At 42.4% G+C, this 13,992-nt stretch overlaps 1 protein-coding gene across 1 annotated transcript in view; it reads left to right on the forward strand.

Annotated features, from left to right (window-relative positions):
• CUX1 (cut like homeobox 1) overlaps positions 1–11,206 on the forward strand; it is a 250,222-nt gene extending 239,016 nt beyond the window's left edge. Inside the window, 1 exon segment of the mRNA XM_039562956.1 lies at positions 3–11,206. Coding sequence (XP_039418890.1) covers positions 3–358 — 356 coding nt within the window. The 3' untranslated portion in view covers positions 359–11,206.
• Positions 11,207–13,992: the final 2,786 nt, after the last annotated feature.

Here is a 13,992-nt window from a genome sequence, read left to right on the forward strand (position 1 = left end):
GCTCCCGCCGGCACCGCAGCGCCCGGGAGATGCTCTGGAGACACTGCCAAACTCTGCCACAGAAGGGGATGCCTCTACCTCAGCTGCCTCCACCTCAGTCCTTACGGGGGAGAGCTCCTACAAGTCAAAAGAAAGTTCAGAGAAAATCTCCAGTGTGCCAAGTACGAGCTCGACGCCGGCCGCAGGCTCGCAGAAAGCCAACTCTCTCCAGAGCTTGTTCGGCTTCTCGGAGGCGGCGAGCTCCAGGAACACGCGAGACAGCTCCCTGAGGAAAAAGAAAGCGGCCAACTTGAACAACATCATCCACCGCTTGGAGAAGGCTGCGAGTCGGGAAGAGGCCGTCGAGTGGGAGTTTTGAGATTAAACTGGCCCAACTCGGGAGAGCTGGGAAGTCAAACTGGACCTCTACTGGTTTTATTGTGTTCGCACTTAACCGCCCTGCGGGCCACAGGGCAAAAACGCCATAGGCCAAGGTGCATATAGAAATCAAAAAAAGGAGCGTTAAGCCCAATTTATGTTTGTGTTTTCGAGGAAGAAAACTGAAATGTGTAGTCAAGCTTTTTTGTACCCTGAAGTGTTTTTATTATTGCCCTAAGTGATTTCCACAATTTCTGGAATAACTCATACAGCTTTGCCTTGTGCCCTCCTCTTTGGTGTGGGGCTTTAAAAAAATGAAAAACAGGAAAAAAAAAAAACTAAAAAAAAAATCTTAAAAAAAAAATCAAACCCACATATTAAAAGGGGGCTTTTTATCTGCCATCTAATGGCTACAGAGCGATAATACACTATTATCTTCTTAAACCAGGAAAAAAGGGGAGATTTTTCAAGAAAAAGAGAAAAAAAGAAAGTTTTTTGTAGCTGTTCAGTTGCCACTAAGAGATTGCACAGTCAACCGACTCTAAACACACTAGTTTGGATTCCTACATATTTTCAAGAAAAGAAAAGAATCTTGTTGTTTGAAACTTTGAATTAAAAAAAAAAAACACATTTACTCCACATATTTTTTAACAAAACAAAAAAAAAGTCACATCAGGAAAATATCTTAATTTGTGGTAGCTGACTTAGTGTTTTCTTGTAAGTGAAATAGAATATTGACACGTAGTGCACATTGTTTCATAGCTTTAACTGATTCTGGTCTTTTGCAGCCCAGAATTTGTTTAATACACTCCATTTTAGGCCAAATCAGGACAAAAAAAAAAAATCTGAATCTAGGTATTTTATAATCTGCTTTTTAACCTCTAACCACAGAGCACGCTGATCAGACCTCATATCTGGGAGGTTTAGGAGACAACTTAGAAGCAGCATGTACTTGATCATTTCACTTGGTTCGTAGTGTACAGGATTTCCTTTCAGCAAAGACAGATCGCTCCAAAAACGTTGGCCAGTAACATTTCAGCCTGCTACTTCGGGGCCTAGCCCATATCCCGAACATTCAGCTTACCTGGAATCCATGGGAATGCAGTTCACGTGTCCGATTGCTGTCACACACCACTAAGAGGGACTGGAGCTGCCGCAGAGCCAGCCCTTTTCCTGCTGTTGGTGGCCATTTACTGACTCTCTTCCCACCACAAGCACTGATTTTAAATACGTTTTAGTTGTGGGAAGCTCCTTTTTTGCATGGATAAAGAGTACATGGCAATGACCAGACGGGCTCTTACCGGGGTGGAAGCAGCCCAAGCTCGAAACCAAAACCTTCGTGCTCCCGAATCCCAGTCCGGCCCGTTCTGCCCTGCAGAAATACAGCCTTTTTCCATTCTTTTATGCACAGGTTAGGGCTGATCAAAGTACAAATCCAATTCTAACTTGTCTCTAACTCCTCCTGTTGTCTATATGTATATGCGTGAGCATAGAGGTGTGTGGAAGGATGTGTGTGCGTGGGTGTGTGCGTGCAATTTTATACGTCTGTGTATTTTCTTACGTACTTGTGCACACATAGAGTGCATTACTGCCACCTTTTTTCAATAAGCTGTTTTATCAGTTATGGCTTCTACAAGTTTGCTAATTTAGACTCCTTTATTGCCATATCTTTAAAACTAACAATAGATGATTTCGGAATATATATATATATATAAATATATATATATATAATTTTTTTTTGCTTATTTATAGGTGCTGTATTTTATTATCTGATTGTTAGGAAGGGATGAAAGGGGGCAAATATTCTTTAGAGGGATAGACTGCCGGCAGTATTGGGTATAATTTACAAGATGTAGTTGTCATACTGTATATTATTGATTGAAGACTTTTTTGACCGTATTGTGTATCATTGAACTTTTGTCTTAGGTCAGCATCTTTTTGATGACACTTTAATGGTGCATTCATTACATCTTAAGTTTAATTAATATTACTTTTCTGATTTTGGGGGAGGGAGGGATGGGGGAGAGGAGTTCCGACTTTAAAGGTATGTTCCCAATATTACACCTCAGTGTGCTTGTATTAATTCATTAGTAGGATTTTTGACTGTAAGATGTGAAACCACATTTCTTGCATGATGTTTTAGAACTTATGTATTTCATTTACAGTCTCTTAACATGCGACAGCAGCACTTAGCGCAAGTTTTCACAAATTTAAGAATCAGTACACTAAAATCCATCCTTCTCATGACTAAAGAAAGAAGGCTCTAGGAGGCTGAAAGGCAGGGATTTATTTCCTATTTTCACTGCTAGCAGTTTCAGGATTCCTCCTTGGGTAACTGGGGACTCGTGATACGAAACTAAAGCTGAGGAACAGAGAGAGAGCAACTGCCCCTTTCTGTGGTGAGCTGAGGGGACAATTGGCAGTGACAGACACCAGGGTGTGGCAGCACATGCTGGGAGCGCTCCTGGCTTCCCACTGGGGGCACGGCCAGTCCGTGGGAACTGGGTGAAGCCAAGGGTGACCTCTCTGTACCTGTCCAGTGTCCTGGTTTGACTTCCAAAGCACAGCTCCGTGGATAAATGCACGTCCTGGTAGAAGTACACATACCTTAGTACAAGTCATGACGAGCTGCGTCTCCAGCCAAGAGCAAAACTTCTGCCTGGGAGATGCAGATATTTTCTTAGGTTCTTTATTTTTTTTTTTTCTTTGTTGTTGTTTGGTTCAGGTTGGGTTTTTTAATTAATTCTAGGCAATACAGTTGCCAGTCTGTTCCTACTGTCCTTGTCTGCTGATTTGAGACCCATGTGCTGGATGCAGTCAAGTGGTTACTCTCGGCTTTCTCCATAGTGAGGGGTTTTTTTCTGTTTGATGATTTTATTTTTCTTTTTTTAAGTTAATATTCCCCAAACTGTTCTTGTGCCTGTGTCTATCTGATTGCATTCCATGATGCTTACTGAGAGCTCTGGCTGCATTGTACGACAGCAGAACTGTATTCACAGGTCGCACGCAAATGCAGCACTTAGGGTCAATCTCTCTTCTTAATAAGCAATACGTAAGTGCCTTGAAACATATCTTCTTTTTTTTTTTTTTTTCCCTGTTTATTTTTGTTTTGCTTTTCAGGTTTCCACTAGTTCTTTAGGATTCTTTAGCGTGCGCCCAGTTTTTAATGCTGTAATGATTTTTAAAAAGCATATCTGTAGCTTGCCCTAGAGGAAATCTTTCTTTCATAACACTAACTGTTAATTCTAAGCTCCATTATTCCATTTGAGTCATGTAATTTTGCTGGATAAAGACAGCGTTCAGAAGTCAGAAGTCACTCCATCCTGCCAAGGGTTGTCATTGGGATCTATTATAAAATTAATCAAATAAAATGCTGTCAGTATTTCCTATATTTTTGGCACTTTATTAATGGCGTAGCTCCTTTTGCTGTTTCATATTTAATGATCTGCGTTGAATGTGGATTAGCCTGCTGAGATGCTGTTGGGGTGATCTCCTGCCCAGAGTCACTTTGGGTTCCTTGGTGACCTCCTGGTCCGAGAGCAGGGGCAGAGGAGCACCCTCAGACCTGGAGCTCAGTGATGCTCCCGGGGTTTGTCCCGGTGTTTAGCCAAGGTCACAGCTGCTTTCTGTTCCAGTGGGAAGTAGGATGGATGAGTTGAACTACTGCTGAGGTTCTCGGGTTGGACATGAGTTACCTGCTGGTTTTTCTGGCCAAGCCCCCCCCAGTTTAGGGACTGAACTTACACTGCAGGGTGTGAGCGATAGTTGGGATCAATTTGGAACTCACCCTTGGGAGGAAAATGTGCTTTGGAATAACTTTTTTTTTTTTTTTACTTAATTCAAAGGATAAAAAGTTGAAGGAAAAGAAATGCCAAAGAGCAGCACACTACAGTGGCTGTATCATCCCTTGGGTGCTGATTCCAGGGGAAGGGAATGTGTGACATGGGGCTCATCCCTGGTTGCCAGCGTTTCTTTTCCTGATGGATAAAAGCACAGGCAGTTTTCAGGAAATTCATCATGCCAGAGTCTGTTTTTCCTGAGGTTCTTTATAAGCATTTTATTTTCTCTCTATTTCCAGTTCCATGCTCTTACGAACGCTGTGCATGAGGGGCCAGGGCTGTTTTAATAGAAATACGTTTATGTTGCAGTTAAATTGTTGGTTTTTCTCTCTGGGTGATTAGGGAAGGAAAAAAGTGCAGTGCTTTTTTTGCTAAAAGCCAGGGAAGAGTATCCCTTGGCAGAAGGGTCATGCAGTGGGACTGTCAATACACTTCCATTTTTGAGGATACAGATTTCAGACAACAGCATTGCACATGTTTATTGGCAGAAATACATTTAATTACATTTTCTTTTGATACCATAAAATTTGACCATTTTATTTATTCATCTGTAAAATGCCTATAAATAGAGCCATCCTTTAAAGGAACTCATATCAGTGCACTCTGCCCATATCATGAATTAGCGAGTCCTTTAGTTATAAACTCCTTGCTGTAATAGGAAAGATCTATATTACAGTTAAAAAGAAAAAAGTATGTGCCTTTCTCATTAGCTAAAAGATCTCTGCATTATTTTTACCTAACTGGTTGATATGGGATTGGTGTAGAGCAGGGAGGTCGTGAACACCACAGAATTCTATGCAATATTTTCCAATCCAATTACTTAAAAGTCACTATTTTTCAATCCTTTAACAGGAGAAACAGTAAGTTAGAGAAGTGCATCATTCTGCTGGTAATTCAAACTACAAAGCTGATAAATTGACATAAAATAGGATTGAGGGAAATGTGACAAATTGATGTGATGAAATAATGGAAAATGCTAACAGTGGTTGCAGTCCCCACAAGCACAGCTGCCATCAGAAGTCTGTCATTTCCCATCTTAAAATAAATAATTTCCAATATTCTTAAAGCTTTTATGAATAAGAATGCTCCTGGCAAAAACAGGGCAGGTTAGAAACAGAAAAAAATAATCACATTTTGACCATACAGAAATTATGAGAATACACACAAAAAAGTGATTGGGTTTGGACACTTTGCACTTGGATCCAAAATGTTTTATTTCAGCTGAAATGCCGCAGTAATCTGTGCCTTTAGCAGGGTTGTGAGAGATCAGTAGCTTGGCAATTTGTGGCAGACTGAAGGTGGAGTGGTGACATTTTTAACCTGCACATGGAGGGCACCATTTTTGCTTCATTTGTGTCTCTTCCTGCAAAGGAGTTCCTGAAATTCTCTCTGATTTCCTCTTCACCCAGTGGATGTTCTCTGTCTTCAGCCACCGAGTGTGGCCGAGCTCCTCTTGGAGACTCTCAGGAGGAGAAGAAGGAAAGTTGGTTTTTAGGTGGGGACTGGATTTAACATTCCCTAAAGCTAAGTCAGGGCTTTCCTGTGAGTGTGGGCAGTTTTGGCCCTGGTGTGACTGGCTGGTTGTAGCCTCTTATCCCTAAATTTAACTCACATGGATAAAACATTGGCAAAGCAGGACTGGGTTAACTCCTGTGTTGTTCTGCCCTTCACTTTCTGCTCTGTGAACATCAGTGTTTTCTTTGTGTTGCATATACAATCAACTTTTTTTTTAAATAGAGAATTTAAAAATTCTATACAAAGGAAGGACCTTTCCCCCTCCTCCTCCCCGCCTACCCCCCCAATCAGTTTAAAGTCTGGTTTTAAATTGCAAGGAGAATCACTGGCATGGGAAGTACAAGATGTGAATTTATTTTCTGATGCAACCTTAGTTCAAAAGGGGTATAGCAGTCCCTGTCTCCTTCATAACTATATGAGCTCTAAAATGTAGAAATATAATTTCACCGATTTCTTCTTTCCTCCCCATCTCTTTTATAGGATATATTGACTATGCCATATATAAAGTATAGTTAATAATGGACTTTATAGCAAGAAAAGCCCTTTCTGCCATGCCTAGGGACTGATTTGTCCTACATGAGCAGGTCATGGACTATACCCTGCCCTATTATTAATATGCAAGGATAGAATGGTTTTGTGCTCTGAACGTGAAATTTATCCTTTTGGAGAAGATTAGCGTTAGGCCTGTGCACTTAAGTTTTCAAAAAGCCTTAAAAACAGGTGTGTAAGTGGTGCCATCTCTGTCCTCAGGGATGATTTCCCCCCAGCCAAGTGGTACTGTGGCATATTTAATAGCAGTTGTTAGTTAAAAGGTCATTTTCCAGTTGAAGAAAGTCATTCATTGAACTCTGTTAGTGAGCCCCTCACCAGCATCCTCTGGTACAATCCAGCTTTTCCCAAGACCTGGGCATCCATATCCATCCCAAAATCCTCGGCTCTCTGTGAAGTCCATGTTTCTACAACTCTTGTGAATGAAAAAAAACCCTGATGGGATTCCTGGGCTTCATTTTCACTGCTGTTCACAAACATGTTCTGGCACTAAAGTGCATTAAAAGAAAATGCCTCCTTTTAAAAAATTAGTAAGATTATTGTATTTTTTCCTTGTCCAGCTCTTCTATAAAGGACAATTCTGCCATTATCCAGCTTGCTTTACTCACGGTGGGGTTGGGAGATTTTAGCCACAGTTCTGTAGATTTCCTGTTATTAAAACTGTTTGTTTCATCCCATTATTTCAGTTTCTTTGGATTTTGAACCAGCTGAGTGCAGAGAGCAACTGAATCCTTAACCATAACAACCAGTGCAGGAAACAGTGCAGCACAAGTGATACCCCTGTGATGTCGTGTCTTTGGCTTTCTGTTTGAACTCTAGAGATACTGGTAATACATAGTACAATCTTCATCCAAAGATCCTTGGAAATGGAGAGTCATGCCCGGAATTTCCTGCTGTTGTGGTGCCACACCTGATTTTTGCACGGTTCCTGTGTAATTCTGGTGGTGTCACAGCAGCACAGCCTCTCTCTTGACAGCAAGAACGGGAGTTGTGTTCTCTTCTGTCCGTGTGGGTAATTAATATGCATTTTTAGGAGTTGTTAAATGTGTCTCCGTGCATCATTCCAGGATGGAAAAGCCCCTCTGTGTATTTAGCATTTGTGTGCCCGGTCTTAATGGTGCAGCAGAATTGCTGCAGCCAAATTTGTGGAATCATTTGGGATGTAGGTGAGCGAGGGCTTAAAACCAATATGTATTTTAATGGGCAGAGGATGCCATTCCCCACTTGTCAGATCCACTCCCTGCTGTAAAGAGGGGATTAGCCACTGGAGAGACCAGGCTGCTGGAGATGCATGGGTTTAACTAATGAGGACAGGGAAGATCATGCTCAGAATACATTAAAATGATCCCAAGGGTCTGAGATGTGCAAGAGCCAAGGAATTGGAAAGGAGGGGTCAAACCTTGCCTTCAGGTTTGGCTTCCTGCAGGAAGTTAACATCCCAGATATTTGCACACATGTCGTGCACTCCCTTTATCAGTGTACAGTGGGAAGGTGGACAGTACAGACATATTTAAAACAATCACAAAACCAGCTGATGAAGTAAATTCAAGCCAAGTATGGAATTAAAGCAAGCAGCTCAGCCTTGCTCTCCCTTAGCTGAAAATTGAAGTATTTGTAGGAATGAGGTAGAAATTTTCTGTTAGGCAGCTCCTCTTGGAAGGCGAGTGTCTGTGCTTTCAGGAGAATAAATAAAACTTGGCACTTGACTTGCTCTGAAGTACAATCTTGTCTCCAAGTAACTAGGAAAAATAATTTTGCAATCAGTCTTTCAATCAGACTTCTCTCTGGCTTTTATTAGCTTGTGTTGGACCCTTTGTGCTATTTGATGTGTTATTTATATGTGGGTAAGTTATTACTAGCTTTAAAAGTGTTTCCAAAGTACCTGGTTACCTCTGGATGCTGGTACAGGTGATGCAGGGAGTACTTGAGCATCTGGTTTGGAAAGGAAGAGCGTGGGGAACAAGCAAGGTCACATCTGTATTGTACTTTTCCTTGATTAGGGCTTCCATTTCCTTCTCACCTTCTCTTGAGAGATGGAGTTCATGGATCTTTTCTTTTTTTATTGTGGGGGAAAGATATTAGTCAAGCTCGAAATGCTTTTATTTTCACTCAATAGGCTTATCATCAAAATCCTGTATGTTGCCACATTTCCCATTAAGTCTTTAGGTTTTGCTTCCTGAAATTTCCTCTTTCACTTTCTCTACTTGGAAAGCTATGTGCCTTATTTCCTAATCTCTTCGTGGAGAATAATCTAAAGCACAGTGATCTGGCTTGCAGCATTCCCAGCCGCTTTTCCTTTTTTTTTGGGGGGGGGGAGCAAACACTGATGGAGCATCCCAGTGTCCCAACACTGGAACGTGCTCGGCTGCCGAGCACGCCCAGCACTGTGTGAGGAGTCTTTGTGCAATAGAAACTCTGGTTCCGTGTCTGGGGGGTTCCTGTCCCACTGCCAGCAAGGGCGAGCTCTGCTTCCAGAGAATTCAGATTCCTGGGGGAAAAAAAAACCCCACATCCCTGTGGGTTAGTTCCAGCAGCTCTTGGGATGGGACTCAGCCATCACCCAGCAGTTGATGCTCGTAGGGCTCAGTCTCGCCCCGTGCACTCGTAGGTCTGTGAGTGTGCAGGAAACCCCCATGGGCTTCAAACAAGGCAGTTGTGTGTCCCTTTGTGCCATCAGTCACACCTGCTGTCCCCATTCCCATGCCCAGGGCCGTGCTGGCTCTGGGTGGTGAGGCACTGTCGGGTCATTCCAGTCTGGATTTGGTTTTGTACAGAACAGGCTCTCCCTCCCCCGGTACCCTCAGCCCTCCTTTCCCGAGCTTGCTCTCTCTACAGCATCATCAGGTGAAATACACAGAGGTGGTTTGTGATTAGGACAACAATCTCATATTTCCTATTTATGAGGTTAATTTTTAACAGTTTCTTTTTTGTCGAGGTTTGTTTTTTTGTTGGATATGAACGCAACAGGAGTATTTACATATCACTGGTTTGGGTTGGAAGGGACCTTAAAGCTTATCCCATTCCAACCCCCTGCCGTGGGCAGGGACACCTCCCACTAGACCAGGTTGCTGTCCCCTAAATGGATGTTGGAGAAAGCTTGGGATATCCTAGAGATGCAGCAGGTGGTGTTGGCTCGTAGTATCCTTATCATTGTGCCCCTGTTGTGTTTTCTAGAGCAATCTTTTTTTTTTTTAAGAAAAAAAAAAAGTATTTTATCTAAATGCCTAATAAATAATATTATTTAAATAGTTTTTAAAATAATTTAGGACTGAGAATAAGAAGCCTCAGTTGAGAGAGAAGAGACTTAAAATATACAGAGAGAGAAAATACCCTGAGCCTCCTAGAGCCTCTACTGAGAATTTGCTGAAGACGCAGAGCCCCTGGTCAGAACACATTGCAATTAACTCATGAGCGTTCATTTAAAATGAGAGACTGGTTTCCTGTGATGTTCATCTTTGTTGGCATATGTTTGACTTTCTGAATCCAGAGCTGACTTCCTTCTCATTCAAAAGTTGGTCAAGGAAAAAAAAAGAAAAAAAAAAAAAAGAAAAATAATAATTCACCTTGTGCAGCAGCAACTTTTCCTGGTGTGAGCTCTGCAAATCCACGTTGTGCATTGATCTGTGGCACAGAGGGGTGGTTCAGTTTTGCTGCCAGGTCAAGATGCGTTCAGACAGACTTTTCCCTGGCGAGGTGGCCCTGGAGAGCAGGAGAAAAGCCGGACTGCAGCCCCAAACGCGGGCGGGAGCGCGAGGGAGGGGCGGGCCAGGGCTCTGGGCAGCGCCGGCCGGTGCCAGGTCCCCCCTGGCATGGGCAGAGAGGAGGATGCTGAGCCAGCTGCAGGGCACAGCACCACTTCTGTGGCTTGGGAAGCAAATTTGCACTTTGCCTTTCGAGGGTGTCCCACTGAAAAAAAACCATCCAGCGAATTTCCCACGTCAGGTTCTTTTTCCTTCTGGTGTAGTCCAAAAAGAAACTGAAAATCAGAGTAAAGAAAGTGTAAGTGTTGGATCAGCTCTGCCAAACTAAAGGTTGTTCCTCTTGGAATACTCTATGCATTTCTGTGGTGAAAAGCATTTTCTCCCATTCCTTGCTGGAAATGCTGTGAGAATGTCACACGTACGAATTTGGACGTCGATCCCAAAGCAGATGGAGGCTGGGGAGGGGGGGATGTTCTTTTTTTTCTTTTTTTTTTTTTTTAATTGTTTCCCTCATGTCCCTTTTCTTTTTTTTTTTTTTTTTTAATTAAAAAATTAACTCTTTGCATTTGTGCAATAACTACTTGCCATGAGAATGGGCAGACCTTGGAAATGCCCCGACTACTAACACAGCACAAGATGAACTCGAACAGAAAGTGGTGTACTTTTTCCTGAGAACTTTTTTTTTTTTTTTTAAATAATAAGCTCAGTTTTTACCCCAGTGTATTGTGGTGTCTTACATTTTTAGCAGTATTTTATATTTTTTCTGTAACGCACTAAGTCTTAGATGTTTTTAGAGCTTGTTTGTTATATTCACAATCACGGATTTTAAAAAAAAAAAAAGAAAAAAAAAAGATCCTCACAAAGACCCAATTGACCAAAAAAAAAAAAAACAAAAAAACAAAAAAAAAGTGTCATTTTTTTTGTACAAGTAGCTTTGAGAAGCCCACATTGTGTTGCTGTGACTCATCTTTTGTAACATTTTATTTCTTGGTATTTGTTTAAACATAAAAAGTAAGAGTTTATCTGGCTGGCAGTGCAGGGCAGCGCTCCCTCGTCAGCAGACGGCATTGTTTCTGTCTTTGTTTGGTTTAGCCATAAAATGTTTGTTCTCAGCACTGTACAACGGTCCCTATATGATATGGAGAAGCAATATCACTGTATGAAACTCACACGATGTATTATTATTATTATTCACTAGCACCCTAGGTGTGATAATTGAAGTAAATATCTTTTATACAAACACAATTCCGCGTGGGCTGTCTTTTATTGAGGTGAGACCTGAGTCCAAGCAGCAAACATTTACATTGTGCTTCTGGTGTGGTGATGCCCTGAGGGATCAAAGGGATGGTTTGGTGGGATTTCTGTTTGGCCAGGGGAGGAAAATTTGCTTTTTATGTATCAGTTCCTATGGAGAGTGTGTGCGTGTGTGTTTCCAATACCTCAAATGCTGAAGTGTTAGATATCCAAAATGTTCAGTGAAATCCAAGTGTGGCCATTCCTGCTGCAGTCAGTGGGAGGTGGGCACCAGCTCCACAGACAGAAAATACGTATTTGGGGTCTGAGACTGCCAAGGGGGATTGTTTTGAGCACCACAGCAATACATCAACTAATTTAACAAAAAAAAAATCAGTTATCTGAGGTTGGAAATGCTTTAGATTCAGAAATGAAAATGTCAAAGAATTTTCCCAGATATTTGGCTCACTGTTTATTTTTACAGATCCTTTATAGGGAAATAAATTCCTCATTTAGTGCTTTATGGGATGTTCCTATAAATACTCTCAGTATTTAGAGTGAGGAGTTTGGAGTTTGGTAAAGAATAGATGCTGTAATCCATCCGTGGGATTACATTTTTAAAAGTAGTGGAATAAATCATTTTTTTGGATGCTCTGGGTGTCAGGTAGAGGATGTGTGTGTGTGTCTGTGCTTACCTGGGTGCTCTGTTTTCCCTGGTGTGCTCGTGTCTGGTTTTTTTGTGAATTGAAGGTTATTTTGGGGGACCTACCTTGATTTCCATCATCTCCTGCAATACATCCCTGACACATTTTTCCTACCAGGCTGTCGTGTGCCTCCTCCTAGGAGTTCCCTGTGGAATAGGAGGGTCTGGATGGATATTTGCTGTGGTTCTGTCCTGGGAAGTCTGTCCTGGACAGCAGGGAGTCAGGCTGGGATTTCCCACCCCAGTAAGGGTGGCACTTTGTCCAGCTCCATGTTGGTGTCCAGTGTGTGTCTTTGCCATTTTCAGTTCTGCAGGCAGGGGGGAATTCTCCTCAAAATGTATTAAAAATGCTACTGAATGCCTTCATTTCATGATAAATGTGCATTTTCTGGTTTTCAAGTGTCTGTGATGGGTTGTTCCACAGGATGGAAAGGTTCAAGGTTTAACACTTTTTTTTCCCCCCCTGTTCTTTAATGACTGGTCCAACTGTTGATTGCTATAAATGGCATTGTTGTGTATAATTTGACCCTAATTTTTTTTTAAGCTTGATGCTAAACAGCTACACTTTTAAAATGCTATGCCTCAGGTAGGTTAATTTGTGTATTTGTAACCTGCACTTTTATTCAGGTGGTATTGGCAAGAAGCTTCTAAAATCATGGTCATAAGCAAAGGGTGTGTTAAACTTGTGAAAGCATAGACCTGGAGAAGGTTCACAGCAGCTCACAGTTTTGCATCTGGGATAAAGCCAGGCTGTTCTCTCAAGCCTAAATCCCAAAAAGTTAATTTTGAGAAGTTAGGAAAGCAACCCAAACCACAAAGAAGCATCTGAGAGGTCAGGAGCAGGTATTTATGGTCTTTCATGGAGATAGTGGGATCTTCTGTGATAAATTTATTGGGGCAGCCCTTCAAAACCATGTCAAAATTCTCTTTTTTTTGGAAGAAGTGTAAGCTGGGTGTTCCCATAGACCTTTACTGGTTGGAACTGGGACATAGCTGTGAGTTCCTGCTGGGACAGAGCTGCTGCTGGGGATGGATGGGTGAGGTTTGCATAGGGAATGTTACAGGGATTTGCTGGATTAATGGGAAAGGTCCTGGCCATGGTCCTGCTCCTGCCCTGCTGTCAGTGAGAGCCAGTTCAACTTCCAGTGGGAAAAGGGATGTTTTTTTCACATGGCATTGTGTTCCCACCAGGTAAGAAACTCTGAGTGGCTGACATGGTGCTTTTGAGCCCCACTTCTTCCCATTTGGAAGTGCTGTCATTTTCTCCTCAATATTTCTGTTTTAATGGAAGTGGTGAAGGAATTGTGTACTTGCCAACAGAGGGCTTCAGAAAACATTATTTGATTACAGCAGAGCGTTTTATTTTCTTTTTGCTGCAAGCTATGGGAAACTGATAAGAAAATTCAAACTGTTTCCTTGAACTCTTCCAAGTTACCCATGTAATTATCTTAGTACCCTTGGAAATAATCCCTTCTTGTATGAAGTCTCTCCCCTTACAGAGTGAATTTATTAAGCAGTACTGGGTTTCTTTGCTGGGGGCTGTTTATTTTGGAGTGGCGGAGCCAGGAGGAAGGCGAAGGAGAAATCCTTCAAACCTTCCCTTCCCAGCAGGCCCTCAAAATGTGAAAAGAAAGGGAGAAAAGCAGGGGAGGGAGAAGAAATCTCACCTGCAACTGGCAGAGAAACCCAGAGAGCTGGGAGGGAGCACCCATAGAATCATGGAGTGGTTTGGGTTGGAAGGGACCTTTAAAGGACACCTTCCACTAGCCCAGGTTGCTCCAAGCCCCATCCAGCCTGGCCTTGGGCACTTCCAGGGATGGGGCAGCCACAGCTTCTCTGGGCACCCTGTGCCAGGGCCTCCCCACCCTCATCATTAAAAAAAAACTTCCTTAGATCTGCTCTGAACCAGCCCTCTTTTAGTTGAAAACCATCGCCCCTTGTCCTGTCTTGCTTCAGTTTGGTGGCTCCTTCTCTCTTCCCCAAGGCCATTTTCCAAGCTGGCCCTGAGGGCACTGAGGACTCAGAGAAGGATGAGGATGTGTTGGAATGAGTGTGGCAGCTGGGGTGAGAGGACTTTTCCCTGTGCTCCCAGCTG

Source organism: Corvus cornix, chromosome 19, assembly GCF_000738735.6.
Source record: "Corvus cornix cornix isolate S_Up_H32 chromosome 19, ASM73873v5, whole genome shotgun sequence".
In the NCBI taxonomy this organism is placed as follows: domain Eukaryota; kingdom Metazoa; phylum Chordata; class Aves; order Passeriformes; family Corvidae; genus Corvus; species Corvus cornix.